General features: G+C 43.0%; 1 protein-coding gene across 2 annotated transcripts in view; it reads left to right on the forward strand.

Moving 5' to 3' along the window:
* Positions 1-17,100, forward strand: part of DNER (delta/notch like EGF repeat containing) — a 277,810-nt gene that overhangs the window by 242,459 nt on the left and 18,251 nt on the right. For both annotated transcript variants that reach the window (XM_080799207.1, XM_080799206.1), the window contains one exon: positions 9,376-9,489. In XM_080799207.1, the coding sequence (XP_080655333.1) occupies positions 9,376-9,489 (114 nt within the window). The remainder of the gene's footprint in view (positions 1-9,375; positions 9,490-17,100) is intronic.

The following is a 17,100-nucleotide window of genomic DNA, read 5'->3' on the forward strand; positions in this document are numbered from 1 at the left end:
GGAGGACAGGGCTGTGGAGACCGCGGGGGAGGGACGCGTGCTGCTCTGCGGGGCTTGCTAGGCAGAGACAGGGAGCTGTGCTGTCTGTCAGTGCAGGACGCACGTGAAATCTCACATGTTGGCAGGAAAGTTAATCCTCATTAAATGAGTCAGTTGCAAGGGAAATGTTATTAGCTCATTTGAGTGGACGCGTGTCAAAGTCACTCTGGAAAAACAGCCGACATCGACAGAATGGTTATAATGTGCAGACCTTGTTCTAAGCCCTCGTGTGCTTGAACCCACACAATCCTCCCAAGAATCCTGGGAGGTGGCAGTGGTGTCCCTCAGGAGCCCAGCCAGCCTGTCTCTAGTGCCCTTTCTTCTGCCTCCCCTGTGGGCTCAGTGGTGTGGCTCCATTCAAGCCTAGACGCCTTGGACAGCGCCGCGCCAGGAAGTCCTGTTTATCAGCTGCCGCACACATTTCTCTGAGCCACAACTTTAGAGCTGATTTAGATTTTTGCAATGCCTCTATGGGCTCTATTTATAGCCATTTCATTGAACCTCTTGCCCCCAGCACTTCTCACTTGATACCATCCATCTGTCTGGTGACCTGGCCTTGCGGCTGCTGTCCCTTCCCAATGCGTGGACTCACCTTTATTTAGTGGTCTTTTTGGTGGGCCTTGAGGGTGTGTAGGCCACATGGATGAACTTGATCTGGTCTCTCCAGCTGGTAGGGATGAGGTAGGGCCAAGGGTTTGCTTTATGTTCAGGAGATCTGATGCTTCTCTCCGAGCGTGATGCCTGTTGAGAGCCAAAGTCCACCACTTCCGCCAGGACAGATGTGCTGGCTTCATTCACGTGGATTTCATTCCAGGGTTTTCAGGGTATTGAGAAATAGGGAGTCTGCTTGATTCTGGAAAGAAGAATAAAGGAGCAGTGAGTCAGGAGACCTAAGTAGCGCATCCTAATCGTGCCGCTGGCTTCCTACCCAGCCAACAGTAATCTCTGAAGCCGACCCGTCTTTATAGTGTCCATACAGAGTAAGGGCAGTGATACGTACTGACATTTTGAAATTCTTCAATGACATAATTAGTCATGGGTGTGCTTCCAAAATTAAAAATTAAAAATTCCAAATTGATGATACAAATTTCCTATCTTTAAGGCATTGCCCATGCTCTGATCCTAAGCAATAACAAATACAATTACACACGATGGACTACGGATACGTATGTTGATCCTTCTCTATATGCTCTCAATTCTACCCCTTTTATCTTTCTGGGACTGGCTCTCTGTGAGGGATGACCCAAGAAGGAAACTGACCCCAGAGGATAGCCCAACATTTTGGAGGATTTAGGTTCTCAAGAAAAGGATGCGGGTGTTGGGAGCTTTTGTGCACAACAGAGTTAGGGGAGAACTGCATCAACGGCTGGCAGAGCTCCAAGGACCCTCAGTTTACGAAGAGGAAGTACGTGCTGTGAATGTGTTCCATGTGACCTAATGGGCTCTACAGATCTCATAGAGACTGACTAACCTCTAAAACATTTGGACAGTTGGACTGAACTGGTCCTTTATTTCCTGTATGGCTGAGAGAAAATGGTCTCTCTTCATTTGTGGAGAGCCCTGAGCCTCCCAAACTGGGAGGCCTCCATCCTGCCCCTTAGTAGACAAGGCTACCAGTTGGCCGGCCTGTCTAGCACTGGAGGGGAGTCTCCAAGGGTTTCTGTCTCTGCCTGATGTTGGCAGCCTTCACCCTGGCCAGCACGGGGAGCCTGTCCCAGCAACTCAGAAAGGGAAAATAACCTAGAAAATAAAAATGAGTTGCAGCAAGCACCACCAACGGCAAACACTCAGGAGAGGAAGTGAAACGAGTAATGTATATTACTCACATTTGAATCTGGATCTGGAAGAGCCAAAGGAGGAACTATTTCGTGATAGGAGTGAAAACATGAGGAAAGGGAAATCCTGACTGACAAGAAAGGAAATGTGGAGAGAAGACCTAGGCGGTCTGTTTCCGTCTGGATGGTGGATGGTCCAGAGGAAGAAAGGACACATGGAAATAAAACCAGAATCTACTAATTGCTAGAAGGAGAAATGTATGAGCTGGAGAAAACTGGAGTTTTCTGATAGAATGAATGGGTTTGCAGGTGCCAGAGGGATTAATGAAGGAGATGAACACAATTTGAGATTTCCTGGTAAAATTTCCAAATCTAATGATGAAGAGAAATCTTTTTTTCTGTAAGAGTCTTCAGAGGGCGTACAGGTTACATACAAAAGAGAGAATCAAATCCCCACTGACCTGCTTCTCCCTGTAATGAAACTAGCAATAGTGGAGGAATGTTTCTGGCTGCCCAGTGCAAAGGGCGGGTGGTCAAGGATCCTTTACGTTTGAGGGCAAAAGAAAGACATTTCGCCCATTTAAGGGTACAGAAAACACAACACTGCATCTCCTTTCTAAGAGGATTATTTTAAGAAGTATTCTCACTCAGTTGGAACTATATCAGAACAAATAAACTAGATAGGGGAAGATAGAGAACAGGAAGGAGAGGATTGAATAGACTCTTTAAATGCAGGGATATACTAAAATAGATGATATTAAAGTGCTTGTGGCTGGTAGTTCAATGGGGAAGAAGAGTCTTTTGAAGACAATAGATGTACTTATTTTGCCAATTACGACACCCTTTTAGTTGCCAGTGGTCCCGTTGGTCCAGGCATGTCTTTGGGAACTCCCTGCTTGGGGTCCCACAAGGCTGGAATCAAGATGTTGGCTGGACTGAGTTCCCATCTGAAGCTTGAATAGGAAAGGGTCAACCTCTGTGTTCCCTCTGGTTGTTTTACAGAATTCATATCCTTGTGGTTGCAGAAGTCATGGCAACTTGCTCTTTGAAAGGGAGATGGCAACTTGCAGTGAAAGGGAGATGAAAGAGAGCTTGTGGTCTTTCATGTCTCTCACTTCAGGAGAGGAGACTATACGCTCTGAAAATCTCACCTGATTAGGTCAGGCCCACCTAAGATCAACACAAAGTGAACTGATTAGGGACTTTAACTGCATCTTCAAAATCACTTAACTTTGGCTGGATGCTCTTGGTCTAAAGCTCACACATAAGAGAAGGGTGTGACTCATTGGAGGTCCATCTAGGATGTCTCCATTATACCCATTCTTCAGGAAAAATTGAAATGACTGCATTCAAGTTTGCTATCATTTTAACTAAATCCCTGAGTTGAAGGGGATGGGGAGGGAAGGGTTGGAAGACATACATGCATGTTAAAGATCTCATCCCAGTGGGCAGGTAAAGTGGTCATTTAATCTGGGTATATGTGTAGAGACCTTTAGGTTTAGATTTAAAATAAGTCTCCTTAAGGCAAAGCCTAGCAGCGTAAATGGTCGAACTTCTAAAGTAGGAGTTGTGGAGCCGGGGTGGCGGGTGGTAGAGGAACTAAGAGAGAGGTGAGGGGGGTAAGTCATGGCATCCAGTCCAGGGGAAAAGTGATTCACAAGATCCTGTGTCTTTCTCTCCTTGGAGGATGGACATCAGTCCCTCGTTAGAAGCATTTCTCCAAACATATACTTACATATAGGACGTGTGCATACACTCAGGAAACTAGAAGACAGGCGGGCAGCACCTCTGGGGTTGGAACTTACCTCTGGGGTTAGAACTTAGGTTGGTGGTGTGTTGGGGGGAGGGGGTTGGGACTTCAAACTCTTACTGTACATATGCATTTTTTTAAGTGGTGTTCTTTACTGTTTTATGTTAAAATAGAACTTAAATGAACATGACTTTCTAAAAAGAAAGCATGTAATAGGAGCTCAGCAAAGTGTGGCTAAGAGCATTTTGAAAACAGAAAGCAAGGAGGGGAAACTTCTGCCAGTGTTTTATTATTATTTGTTTGTTGTTACTACATTCACGTGTTAGGGGTGCGAGAACGGAGAGCTAACCAAAACTGAATAATGGCCCAGTGTCTGTAATAGTGTCTGACCCTTAAGGAGGAATTGGTATAAATGGGAAGGAACTGTTATGTTTTGTTTTCTTCATAAGGTATTGGAGAAATTGGTCTGCTATGCAGAAGAAGAAATGTTTTTATGCATTGCACACAAATTGGAAAAAAAGACCCTTTTCAATGACTTGTCCTCCTCGACTTACTTCCCCCTCTCTTCCTCTTTATTTTATAAGCAAGTTTCCCTAGATTACTGTAAATACCATCTCAATTTGTAGCATTTTTATTCTTTTCTTGATCCTGTTCAGTTTGGATCTCGTCCACACCATCCCGCTAAAATGGGTCTTACGGTGACCTAACTGAAGACTTTTCAATGAGATCCTGAAGGCTACCCCTCCAGCTTCTGACTCCTGGTTCCTGGGTGCTGCTTCCTTGCCCCATTGACTGCCGGCTCTCTCTTGAAACTCACTCTGCTTTAGCTTCCTTCTGCAGCCCCGTTGCTGTCCCCTGACTCTTGTCTCTCTGCCCTCACTGAATCCTTGCCCTCTGGACATCATGAATGTCATAGGCCCCAAGGGTTTCCTTCTTGTCCCCACTCTCTCCCCCCTCCTCTTCACCCTCATCCAGTCCTGCATCTACTGACTGCAGTGTTGGTCCTGGCACATGTGATCCCTCCCTCCTTGACCTCTCCCAATCTTGCCTCTGTGTTTGCTGTGACATTGATGGTCAACCTTGCAGAAATCCCCTCTGTCTTACGCTAAATCATCATCTCCTGAAAGGCAGTGACTATATAGGCTCTTTTCCTGTTAGTTCTCTACAGCTCTTGGTGTGGTGGCTTGCACAAAGGCAAGTGCTCAACAGCCGTCTTTAGTTGTATTGAAATTGTTGCTTAACACACTAATTAAATAAAGGAAACCAATGTAAATGTTTTCCCAGAAAATTTCTGCCGTAGATCGTGAAATTGTTAGAAGTGAAATGCGTGGAGGGACTTAGAGTAACCTCTCTTTGGACATACTGAAATGCTCATCCATCCTCCAAAATTAGCTCAGAGCTAGTTCATGGCAAGACTTTCAAGCCTTTGGTTAGTTCATGACTTCATAGTGTCAAAAAGTTAAGTTGCCCCATATGCCATTGACTTTTACTTTAGTAGAACAAACGAAATGATCAACAGTATACTCCTTTGGAATTTTTCCTGGCCAAAGTTAGAAAATATTTCGGTTTTTAAGTATGAAAATGATGTAACAACAATAATCAAATTTTGGAAAAAAGAAAATTTGAGATAGTTCATAGCTTTATAACAGAATACAAGAGCAGTAAGTATCTCTGTTGTGTCCATCCTTTTTAAATATCTGTGTTTTCATGGTTACAATGGAGTCTACATACAATTTTTATATTGTTCTACCCTTGCTTTCCTTTTGTAGTATGTTTCATTTAGATATTGCTAGAAGTCTTACTAATCCTATATTAAATGGCTGTGTAATATTCCCACGGGGGAATATTTATCTGTTCCCTTGTGGAATCTGATGTGAGGCTTTTATAAACAACTTTGAAATGAACATCTTTATGCATATAATTTTTATACTTTCTGAGTTTGGCGGGGGTGGGATTGGGCTTCAGAAATGACATCATTGGGTTATACGTTTGATCCCATTGTACCTAATTGTTCATTTTAAAAGTCTACAGAAATTTGTAATTGAAAAAGTGAGAACATTTTGTTTGCCCCAGTTACTTTTTTCTGTGTAACCAGTGAACAAGAATTTTTTGGTGTTTTGTGTACGTAGGCCTTCTCAAATAGTGGGATAGATACCAAAATGGATAAGTCAGGGTTCCTTCCTTTTTTAGGCTAATATTTAGCCAGACGAGCAGACTGAGACTGGCGCACACACAAGAAATAATGAGGCCAAGGTCAAGATGTCAATTATAATTTCTGAAATAGTTTAGAAGAGGTTGGCCTCTGTGATGGTTGAAGTACTGGGACATTTTTTGTGGAGGAAATAAGTTTGAATAAAATAAGATCATGTCTTAGAATGAATATTAAGCTCAAAGGACGCAGAGTTAATTTTCTTTATCTGGTTTTATTACCTAAAATAGTGACTTTCAGTTTTCAAAATATTAATCATGACCAAATTGCAATGACAATGAAGACTTGCCATTGGCGTGCTCCTCTTTGAATTTTTGGTCATTTTAATTCTAAAATTAACTTCTATACAGAGCCCTGTTGGAATAGAGATCTTTTCAGAAACATTGCCTCTCTATCCCTTAATATGAAAAGTATGAATTTTTATTAGTTTTGACTGAATTACAGTTTATTTTTGCTTGAGACTAAACATAAGTTTCGTAATAGTGCGTGCTATGTCCGTTGCCAATGGGTGATGCATGTGTCGTTCCACAGACTTAATTTGAAGTGTGGACCTGGTTTTCCCTGACAAAATAGGGTGTTTTTGAGGCAGATTTGGAATGGCTTCTCACTCCTCTGGCAGTCCTACCTGTGTGTCAGCCAAAGTACACGGACGATCGCCCCTCCTGAAAGGACGGGATTCTGGTGGTACGTCCAGAATGTCTTCCATGCGTTAAATCATGGCCTCTGCTCTGAAGGCCCTCAGAGATTTGTTGAGGGGGAGGGGGTCAGACAGGAGAACAGGTAAGTCATGCTTTAACACAGTAAACTCCATCGTGGTGCGAATCTCAGCGTGCTTTCAGTGTACAATGGTGGAAAAATGGAGCTCTGTCTTCGGAGACTCAGGTTCAGCTCTCTAGAGAAAGAGCATTTGATAGGTTTTGACAGATGGAATGTGCCAGGTGAAGACCAGCCTGTGCAGAGGGAAGGGAAGGCATTCAGGTCAGAGGAAATGGGCGGCCTGCACAGTATGGTACTGGCACTCAGGGTCCCTGGGGAAGGGGGCCTGAGAAGGAGGGTTTCGGTGGAGTCTCTTTGGCACATCGGTGGTGTTCATGACTCTCTGGTTTCTGTCTTCAAGGTTTCCAGCTCATGGCTGTTCAGCTCTTAAGACAAGCTGAGCAATATGACAAGTGTTTCTTATAAAGGGATTAGCAAGTTTTAGAGTATAGAAACCAAGGGCTTGCTGGGGACTTTAAGGCCATCTTGCTTGATAGCCATCCTGTTTCCATGAAGATGAGATTTTGTCCGATCTTGCTGCCAGGAAACTCTCCATCTCAAGTGACCCAGTATCTTTTGTAAAAGAGAAGTAACAAGGGATAAAATTATTGCCAAAAATAAAAAAAAAAAACCCCAAAAGATTGAAATTGCTATTATCTTGGGTGTTTTCATTGAATCTTTCTTTTAAGGTTGAGATATTCAAATATTTAGCCTACAATTTGCTTTTCTGCCTCATTTGAAAAATGTGGTCCTCTGCATGTTCGTGTGTTCGTTGTATTAATATTATGCAGGCTTGACGGGCTGATGTATGACTAGAAACCCAGTAAAGATCATCCTTGGTCATTCTTTCTTTGGATCGAATGGACATCTTTTTAGATTCCAGGCATCCCTGAACTTTGGCTCTAACCGTATTTCCCATTGCATTTGAAAGCATTTTCTGTCACCTGGTTTCCATTGATCAACCCCGTGGGAGCTTGAAAATATGTGGCTCTTTGCTTTTTGATAAACACTTTGAAGCAGAAAAGGCTGCTTTGCATTTTATTCATTTGGTTGAGCCCATGTTACTTGGGAATCAGTGAGAAAACAGAAGCTTCTGGGTGAAAAGGCTGTACATACCCAGGTGGGAAAAAAATGACCGGCTTCGTGCTCATCTTTACATTTGTTTGATCTCGCACATCGCCTGGATTGCCTGGATTGGTTAAAGTCAGTGAAAGTCGCCAAGGCTCATTCTAGTCACTGGAGACAGGGAGGGAGCTAGGTTGGGGCTTCCGGGGTTTGAGGACCACCAGACCCAAGGCAGTGGGATCGGGCTGGTGGGTGCAGGGAGAAAAGCCAGGCAAGGATCCGAAAGGCACTTTAGGAAAATATCTGGCAGAATATTATTCATGAGTTAGGCATGAGGGGCAAAGGATAAAATGGAATGAAAAGCCATCTATTCCAATGCTTTGCCAGGTTCAAAGAAGTTGTTAGTATGAATACAGATAGGCAGTTCTGTTTCTCCTTCCTCTTACACTTTTTTGTCTTTCGTGAGCCCAATTCTTAAGACACTGAAAAAGAAACGATAGACAAAAATCTCAAGAGTAATTTCAGTGACTAAGTGATGAGTCACTGGGTGTGGCAGTCCTTTGCACAATATGAGCTCAGTAATGAAGTGGAGAGCAAATTGAGTAAATACCATCCTGTCCCTATTTGCTTTCTGCTTATTTGTCACGAGCCTGTCAGGAAGGGCGAACATATCATTCTCTACATTCTTATACGGAATATAATGTAATCTTTCTTCCCCTCCATAGGGCAAGGGATGAGAGAGGAGAGATTAATCCATTCATCAATCTTGGCCTTCCAGTGAGACAACAGCAAAAATCTTACCTTTCAAATTGCATTGAATTTTTAAAGTTTTTAATAAAATTATAAAGCACTAACGACTCACTGAAAAGAAAAATTCCACCAATATAGAAATCCCTGACGTGAAAGACAAAATAATTCAGTCCTTCAGTCCTACTTTTGCATACACGCATAAACTTTTTTTTACACCCGTGGGAAACTGCTTTTGCCGTAAAGATTTTTAAGATGTCTACTTTTTTGTGAAATGGGTGCTCTGAGCTCTGTGGAATTTTTTATGTTTCCAAGGCCAGTCTGAGTTCACTCTCACAGACTAGTTAGCAATGACAGGCTCAGATTCGGATCACTGGTGGTTTCAAAATCCTAGCTTGGGGAGTAAGGCTATTTGTCTCCTAGCGTTGTTGCCAGGATCCAGTGAGATGCAAAGCCCGGTGTGGGGACAGAGCCAGTGGACAACAGAGGTGAACTTTGGTGCATGGTAATTGGATTTAGTCTTTTAGAATAAAGTCCAAGGACCCCAGGGCTCCCTTTCTGCTCTGTAGTTCCCCAAAGTAGAACCAGAGCTCATTTCAATATCTGACTCCACATCTTCCTCATCAAGGGGCTGCTTATTAATTATATCAATATCTTATAAGGGATGTCTGGCTCTTCTTTTTCTTTTGGAGACTTGTAAAACATTCTGGTAAATGTTGTCTTTCAGGGCTCTAACTTGCTGTTGCCCAGACTTTGGGATGGGTTGTCAGAGAAAGTACAGATGCATGACAATGGTGGGACCTCAAGGCAGAGAATGGATTTGTTGTGTCCTCGTGGGTGTGTCTTCACGATGGTCAAGAGTGGGCACAAGAGTGGGCATGCTCACACACATGCACACCCATGTGCACACAGACGTGTGCCTCTGGGAATCTGCCTTCATGGAGTTCTGGGCTATTCCAACGCTTCGCTTTTAAAGGCCACGGGGGCTGGCGATCCCTTAATGAGTGACCCCTTGTGTGTCTGTCTCTCCGCAGGAATACACTGTGAGTCGTACAAGGACCCCTGCGCTAATGTCAGCTGTCTGAACGGAGGCACCTGTGACAGTGAGGGTCTAAATGGCACCTGTGTCTGTGCACCCGGGTTTACAGGCAAGTGATCCGGGAACTGAGTTTTACATCTATCCCCAAATCCCAAAGGTGGCAACTGTTAAAAAAACAACAACAAAAAAAACCCCAAAAACCAAAAACCAACTGAGAAATCTCCGTGCATACATTATTGCAAAATATGAATACCGTTGCAAAATGCAACTAGGCATTGCTTGGACAAAGATCTATTTTAAAACAATTGGCTGTGTTGTCGTTAAATGAGGTTCTCCTGAATGTAGCGTCTGGAACGGAAGGCTTGCTGACATCGCCATTGCTGTATGTTTCCAGAGCCCTAGCTGGGAAACATGAGAAATGAGCCATTACACCAACAGCTGAGAAAGTTCAAGTGTTCACGGGCGAAGGGGAAAGGAAGGATCGAATGCGTCTTTTCTAGAAATTGCGTTCTGTGACCGCATTTATTTTTACTGAAAGATGCAACAGTGGCGGGATTTTGAACAATGAGGGGAGGTGGTGGTTGTGGTGGGCAGCGAGGGGGACAGACTTCAGCTACGGTGTTGATGGTTAGTGAAGTATAGATGCTCAAGGTGTGGAGAATAGGGAGAGAAAAGGTCCAAGAGCGAAGGAGATTGGGAGGGCAGGGGACAGGGCTGGGTGCTGGAGAAGCCTTGGTGGCTGCTGAGCTCTGAGTGGGAGGAGTCATTTCTAGACAAGGGATCCTTCTAAATCACCCCCTACCCTATGGGCTTCAGGGAGGCCTTGAATCCCTGAAATTGGATTTCAGTGAAACATCGTATCTATGGGTATCTGTTGAGAGGAGGCTCACATTTTCCTCACAGTCTCAGAAGGAACTATGAACCATTGGAGTAGAGAAAGTTCCATCCTTTGCTTTCCCATCAGAACCCAAGAGTTCCGGAATGGAGAGTGTAGGACAAGTCTAGGTTTCCAGGGGCTGCTAAACCAACAAAAACATCCAGGTCACTCTGGTTTGCAAGTTGGGAAAGGTTGACATACGAAATGCCCACAGAACAAGGTGGGGGCTTCAGCTGCGGGAAAGCCTGTGTTAGCACTGCCTGGAGAGCAGCTTGGGGTGCTCCCCTCTCTCCAGCTGAGCAGCGGCGGCCTGGGAGATTTCATAGAGCTCGGGCTCCTGGTCCATCCCTGGGGACCCTCTTCTGTGCCTCTGGAAATGATGCCAGCGGTCAAGATGTGGGAGAAGTGACTTCTGATCTTCCTTCTATTTATCTGTGTCACATATTGTGTTTTCCTGAGACTGAGAAGTGGGCTCATTCCAGAAAATGATTCGCAGATGGTTTTGTTTTGCTGACTGGTTTATAAACACACACAGACATTTGTACTCATCAATAGATGCAAAAATAATATTGGGGAAGCATTCTGGGTCTTTTTTCCCCCAGACATTTTTATCTCACAAATCATAAAAAGCCTGGGGAGATTAGAAGATATACAGCTATAGGAAGAAACCCGACAGCTTGGAGGTAGCCATTAATATCTTGATACATATATCCAGAGATCTTCCTGAAGGTCCGTGTGTATGACGTAGAGCATTTAGTGTATATGCATATATATTTGAATAAAAGAGATCTATCATATTACACTGTAACCTACTTCTCACTTAAAAATACATGTATATCATAAATGTGTTTTCACCTGAAGAAATAGCCTTCTGTTTTATTATTTTTACTGGCTGCCTTATAGCTCATTATATAAAATGTTGGTTTTTTTCTAACACATTGCCCATTTAGCTTTCTGGGGAGTCGAGAACTTTTCCCTATTATAAACAACATTGCTATGAGTATTCTCGGATGTACATCTTTGTGGACTTGTCTGATTATTTCTTTGAGCTAATTTCTTGGAGTCCCAGGGTCCAGGAAAATATGTACATATTTCCATACTGCTCTTGAGAAAGAACACTGTACCAAATTCACTTCTACCAAGAGTATACGGGGACATCTATTCTCCTAACTTTATACAGATACTGAGAATTGTCATTCTGGTGGCCAAAAACGCCCTTTAAGTGTTCTCGTTTGTAGGTCTCTGATTCATAATAAGATTGAATACTTTTAAAATATATGCATGGTCATTTGTGTCTCTTTTGTAAACTCCCTATTCATATCCTTTCTTTGCTTTTCTACCATTTATGTTAACCAACCCTCCTACCTTCCTTTCTTTCTTTTACTTTAAATTTTTATTTTAATTCCGGTTAGCTAACACTTACGTTAATCTTTATTCTTGACTTGAAAAAGCCCTTTTTAATAGGTATATGACATTTTATATTCCATAGGTTACAAATATTTTTCTATTGCCATTTGCCTTTTAAATGTATAAGATGTTTTGTTTTCCTATATTACATTTTATTTTTGTATAATTAAATCTTGATCTTTTCTTTTGCTTTCTTTTCTTGTAGTTTCATGCTAGAAAGACTCTACACATCAAGATTTTATAAACACTCTCCTATATTATCCTAATAACATATGAGTTAATTTTTGTGCATGCAAATCTTTAATCCATTTGAAATTTATCTTGGTATCTTATGGGAGATAAAATGCAATCTTTTCTCCAGAATATTTACCAAATCTCCAATTTCCTAATCTACATTCTCTCTTAGATAGCCCTCAAAGATACGTTGAGCTATAGATTTTCTTCTCCCTTCCATTTTTTAAAAGATTTATTCATTTATTTTAGAGAACAAGAGAGAGGGTGAGGAGGGACAGAGGGAGAGGAAAAAAATCTCAAACAGACTCCCTGATGAGCCCAGAGCCCTACTTGGAGCTTGATCCCAGGACCCTGAGATCATGACCTGAGCTGGAACTAAGAGTGGGACGCTCAACTGACTAAGCCACCCAGGTGTCCCCCCCCCCCACCTCCCTTCCTTCTTGAAATGTTTGCTAGCTCAATAAATGCTATTACCAGCATCTTGGGTTTTTCTGGGCAGAAACCAGGGGCTCATTTTGTCCTTTCGTCCTCTTCTTCCTTACCTGCATCCAACCACCAAAGAATCCTAGAACCTCTTAGATCCTCTCGCTTCCTGGAACCAACACTGGGTTGCCTTCCTCTTCTGCCCACATTAGTGCAGCCCCTCTAACCGGTCTCCCTACACCCCTTTGCCTTCACCCCTAATGCACTCCCCACACTGTGGAGACCTTATGAAATGATCTCTAATCCTGTTGCTTCCTACTTAAATGTTGCTTATTGGCATTCATTGTTTTTAAGAAAAAGATCAAAGCCCTTAGTGCGGTTGTCCAGACCCTAGTGGTCTGGCCCCATCCAGCATTTCCAGCCTTGCCCTGGTTGGTTCCTGAACATCCCGAGTCAGGATCTTCTCAGTAGTGTCCTTCCCTCCAGGACAAGGACAAGTGTCCTTGCCTCCTGGTCCCCTCTGCTCCCCCTCCCTGCCCCTAGGCATCTCTCCGTGGTACTCACCCTGATCAGAGGGAGCGGTGGGACTCCTCCATGAAGCGGGTTCCGACCTCACTCTAAACTGGTCTTTGGAAACAACAAATGTCTATTTCCCTTCAGCCCTGGTGACTGTTCTGGCTGCAGAGGACCACAGAACAGTTCCCAAAGTTGTTTGGAGAGCTGTGCTCTTAATATCCTTTACAGAACACTGGTCCCATGAGATGCTTCTTGGAAAAAGCATCTGAGGCTGAATAAATTTGGGACATGGTACCATGTGGATATTCATAAAGGATGTCTGGGAACTACAGGCTCTGAGAGGTCGTAAAGTAAGGAATTTTATTTGCCTTTGTTTATTTTCCAAATATTTTTGATCATAGAACCTTTCTTCCCCCTTAAGAAGAACCTAGAGTATTCTGAGAATTAACATGCATGGAAGAGTCTGGTGATAAAATATTCCCTTCCACCACGTAGAGAGTGATGCTGCCTGCCCTCTTTGAATTGCTACCTTGGCACCAAATACTTTTATTTTACCTGAGAGTTAGCAAAACTTACTCTTGTTCCACTATTAAGTACTCAAAAGCCCCCTAATTGACTAAGTGGAGTGAATTAGACCAGTCATTGTTACATAATTAGACACTCAATCCAACGGCACATTTACCTTATGAGATTGGCTTTTTCAGCTTGGGTTTATTTTGCTCTTCTTCTAGGGTGTTTAGGGGAGATGTTAGATTACTGATTTGAGGCTCTTCCTTATTTCTCATGTGTATAATTTGGGGCCATAAATTCACCCTTTAACACTTCTTTGGCTGTGGGGGCACCTGGGTGGCTCTTGATTTTGGCTCGGGTGATGATCTCAGGGTCCTGGGATCCAGCCCCATCTCAGGTTCTGCAGTCATCATGGAACCCGCTTGGGATTCTCTCTCACTCTCTCTCTCCCTAAAGTAAATAAATAAAATCTTAAAGAAAAAAATTATTTGGCTGTGTCCCACAAATTTTATGTGTGTTATGTAGCTGGGCCTTGTTTTTTTTTTGTTTTTGTTTTTGTTTTTGTTTTTTTTTCCATGGACTTTTGGGCACTCCTAAGTTGCTGGTGTCTCCAACATCTGGTCCGGAACATAAGAAGCCAGAAGAAAACTCAGGAGCTCACCGCCGCGTTGTTCCATGGGTCCCGAGTTTCCCTGCCAGTCTGTCTCTTCCTGACCTCTCAGAGTCTTCTCATGTTTGTTTTCTTTCCTTTTCTTTTTTAAGATTTTATTTATTTATTTGACAGAGAGATAGAGAGCACAAGTAGGTAGAGCAGCAGGGAGAGGGAGAGGGAGAAGCAGGTTCCCCCCCTGAGCAGTGAGCCCGATGGTGGGGCTCGATCCCAGGACCCTGGGATCATGACCTGAGCCGAAGGCAGAGGCTTTAACCCACTGAGCCACCCAGGCGCCCCTCATGTTTGTTTTCTGTATAAGGTCGAGAGTTTTTGCCTCTTGGAAGAGTAGGAAAAATATTTCTGTCTCACCGTTTTGGAAGCAGAAATCTCATTCTGGCTGCTTTTAGGATTTTTCCTTGATTACTGACTTTTAACAAATTAATCATGATGTTCCTTGGTGTGATTTTGTTGGTGTTTATCCTGCTTGGGATTTGGTATAATTCTTGGATTTGTGGTTTTATAGTTTCATCAGATTTGGAAAATTTTTAGCCATTATTCCACCAAATATTATTTTATGCCTTAAACCCCTTTCCTGGGACTCTAATTACATCTGTTAGACTACTTAAAATTGTACACAGGTCACTGAGTTTCTACTGAGTGTAAAATGAACTTTTTTTCCCTGAGCCTCAGCTCCTATTACTGTTGTCAAGTTTACTAATTTATTCTGCAGAATCTAGTCTGCTGTGAAAGTCATCCAGCATTGTCTTTAATTTCAGATATTGTATTTTTCATATCTCGATGTTCCATTTGGTTCTTTTCTGTATCTTTCATTTCTATCCTCATTTTGTTCATGGCTTCCTTCACATTTTGAGCAAATTCCTTGTTTACTCAACATCATCCTTGATTTCTGAACTTGTGTCTTTGGACTGATACTTCTTTCGGTTATGGATTACATATTCCTCTTTCTTTGCCCAGCTAACGGGCCTTGTGTGGCTGGACGGTCATTGGGAGTTATTGAGTGTTTGGGTTTTTTGTGTTTCTTTTTTTAAGTCCTGGCCTTCCCACCATCCCCCCCCCCCCCCCGCGCCCCCCCCCCCCGCCCCCGGCAGGTATGTAAGTTACTTGCTGGCCTAAGTGATCCTTTCAAGGTTTGTTTTTCTATTTTGAGGAATGGGTCTGTGGTCGCCTTTCCTCTAGGATAGAGATGCCCTAGGGCTGAGGTGCTGCTTTTTCCCACTGAAGCACTGGGTGACCAATGAAATATCTGTTTTCTGACTTGGGAGACTTTGAACACAGGCCTCTAAGAGCTTGGGGAACTGCTCATGCTTCATGGTGTTTGCCAAGGCTGTGGAGTTCCAGTGTACTTACACGCAGGATTCAGCAACAAACTCAAGGGGACACAGGACATCTCTGATGCTCTTTTTCTGACTGGCTCTATCTTCTTTGGGACACTGTTCCACACGTTGCAGCTACCTCGTCTCCCACAAAGTCCAGTTGTCCTTGGTTCAGGGAAACACTGTGTTCTCAGTTGGCCGCAGGCAGGAAGCCAGGACGATCACGGTACTCAGCTGTTCTGTTTTCCTTCTCTTGGGTGCACTGCCCGTTGCCTAATGTCTTAAAAGTGTTTTTCTTTAAATATATATTTCATCTGCTTTACTGTGGGAGGCCAAGAGAGCTTTCTGTCACTCCATCACAGCAGAAGAAGTTCCAGATAATTTTTAACATTCATTTCATCTGGAATAAAGTACCTGGAAGCAGGAAGGAGATATAGTTAATGTACCCATTCCCGCACCTGGCACACAGTAGCTCTATATTTAATTCTCAGTATTCTGATTATGATGATTTTCATTGATCCCGTTCAGTGTGGGCTGTATTAATCAAAGGGTTTACTCACAGCCGTGACTTTTTAATTTTTTTTCACTTTAATGGATCTGAGTAAAGCATACAGAATTAAAGAGCACATGTGTAAATTTGCATAAACACTATCAAATTTTGATGCCTACTCTACACACTGCTTCTTAGAAAGTAGTAGATTGAAAAGCAATTGTAAAAGATTTAAAGCTCAGACTCCGATTTCCAGCCTTAGTCAAGTAGAAATTTCATTATGTATTCTCTTTACAAATGTTACTCAAGCACAACAGTGATTTAAAAGTAATTGATTTTTTTCCCTGACTCAAATTAAAAAGAAAGTAAGCGAGTCAACAAAAAAGTCATCTGGCTCAAGCCAGCAAAAGCATAAAGATTTATTAAGTCAACTCTGAGTAAGGCAAGGTGATATAATACACCAAGAACTCTTCTAAAATAAGCCAGAATGCATATTGATTGAGTGGAATGGTAGGGTGCACAGAAAAACGTAATACTCATACTATGAGGAACTTGAAATGAATTTACATACAAATGAATGTACATGCAACAGAGTCACTCTCCATGGTTTATAATAAATCTTCAAATACCTTGTGTAAAACTGATGTCAGAAAGCATGATCTCTGTAAGGCAGAGAAGAGCGGTCATGTTTGGGAGTCTTTTGGTTGAAAATTTGCCTCGAGGATCACCCCGTCCATATCTGCATGCTGTGCACCACGCGTCTTCCCAGGGGTTGGCCAGAGCACCTGTGCTGTGGAAGTAGCTGCTGGCTGTTTGCATCCCAGACTGGCGTGGAGTTTTTATCATTAGCTGGTGTCATTTAATCCATCCCCAGTGTGGCCTTCAGAGCACAGTGATGAAGAAATCCAGACAAGGATAGGCTTGGGACTCTCTCTGGTACCCCAGCCCTTTGGATCCCAGGTTTTAGATATTTCATCCATACCTACGAGTTCATTCCATTTCCCCTGTCATTCTCTATCTCTGTCAAATCCTTCCAATCTGGGGGTTGGGGGGCGCCTAGGAGGAGACAAACCTACAGACCGTGGACTTCTCCCAACTACATTAGCGCACCTTGGAGATCCAAGAACCAGTACATGCATTAGGGTTAGTCTGGACCCTGGGTTGGGCATTTACCTCGCTGGTCCAAAAAGCTCTGGACCAGAGCAGGAACAGATGGCCTGGACTAGCTCTAGGACTGCCCGGAATTTAGGGGATCAGAAGGGTTTGGTGCTGACATT

Source organism: Martes martes (genome assembly GCF_963455335.1).
Source record: "Martes martes genome assembly, chromosome: 3".
Taxonomy (NCBI): domain Eukaryota; kingdom Metazoa; phylum Chordata; class Mammalia; order Carnivora; family Mustelidae; genus Martes; species Martes martes.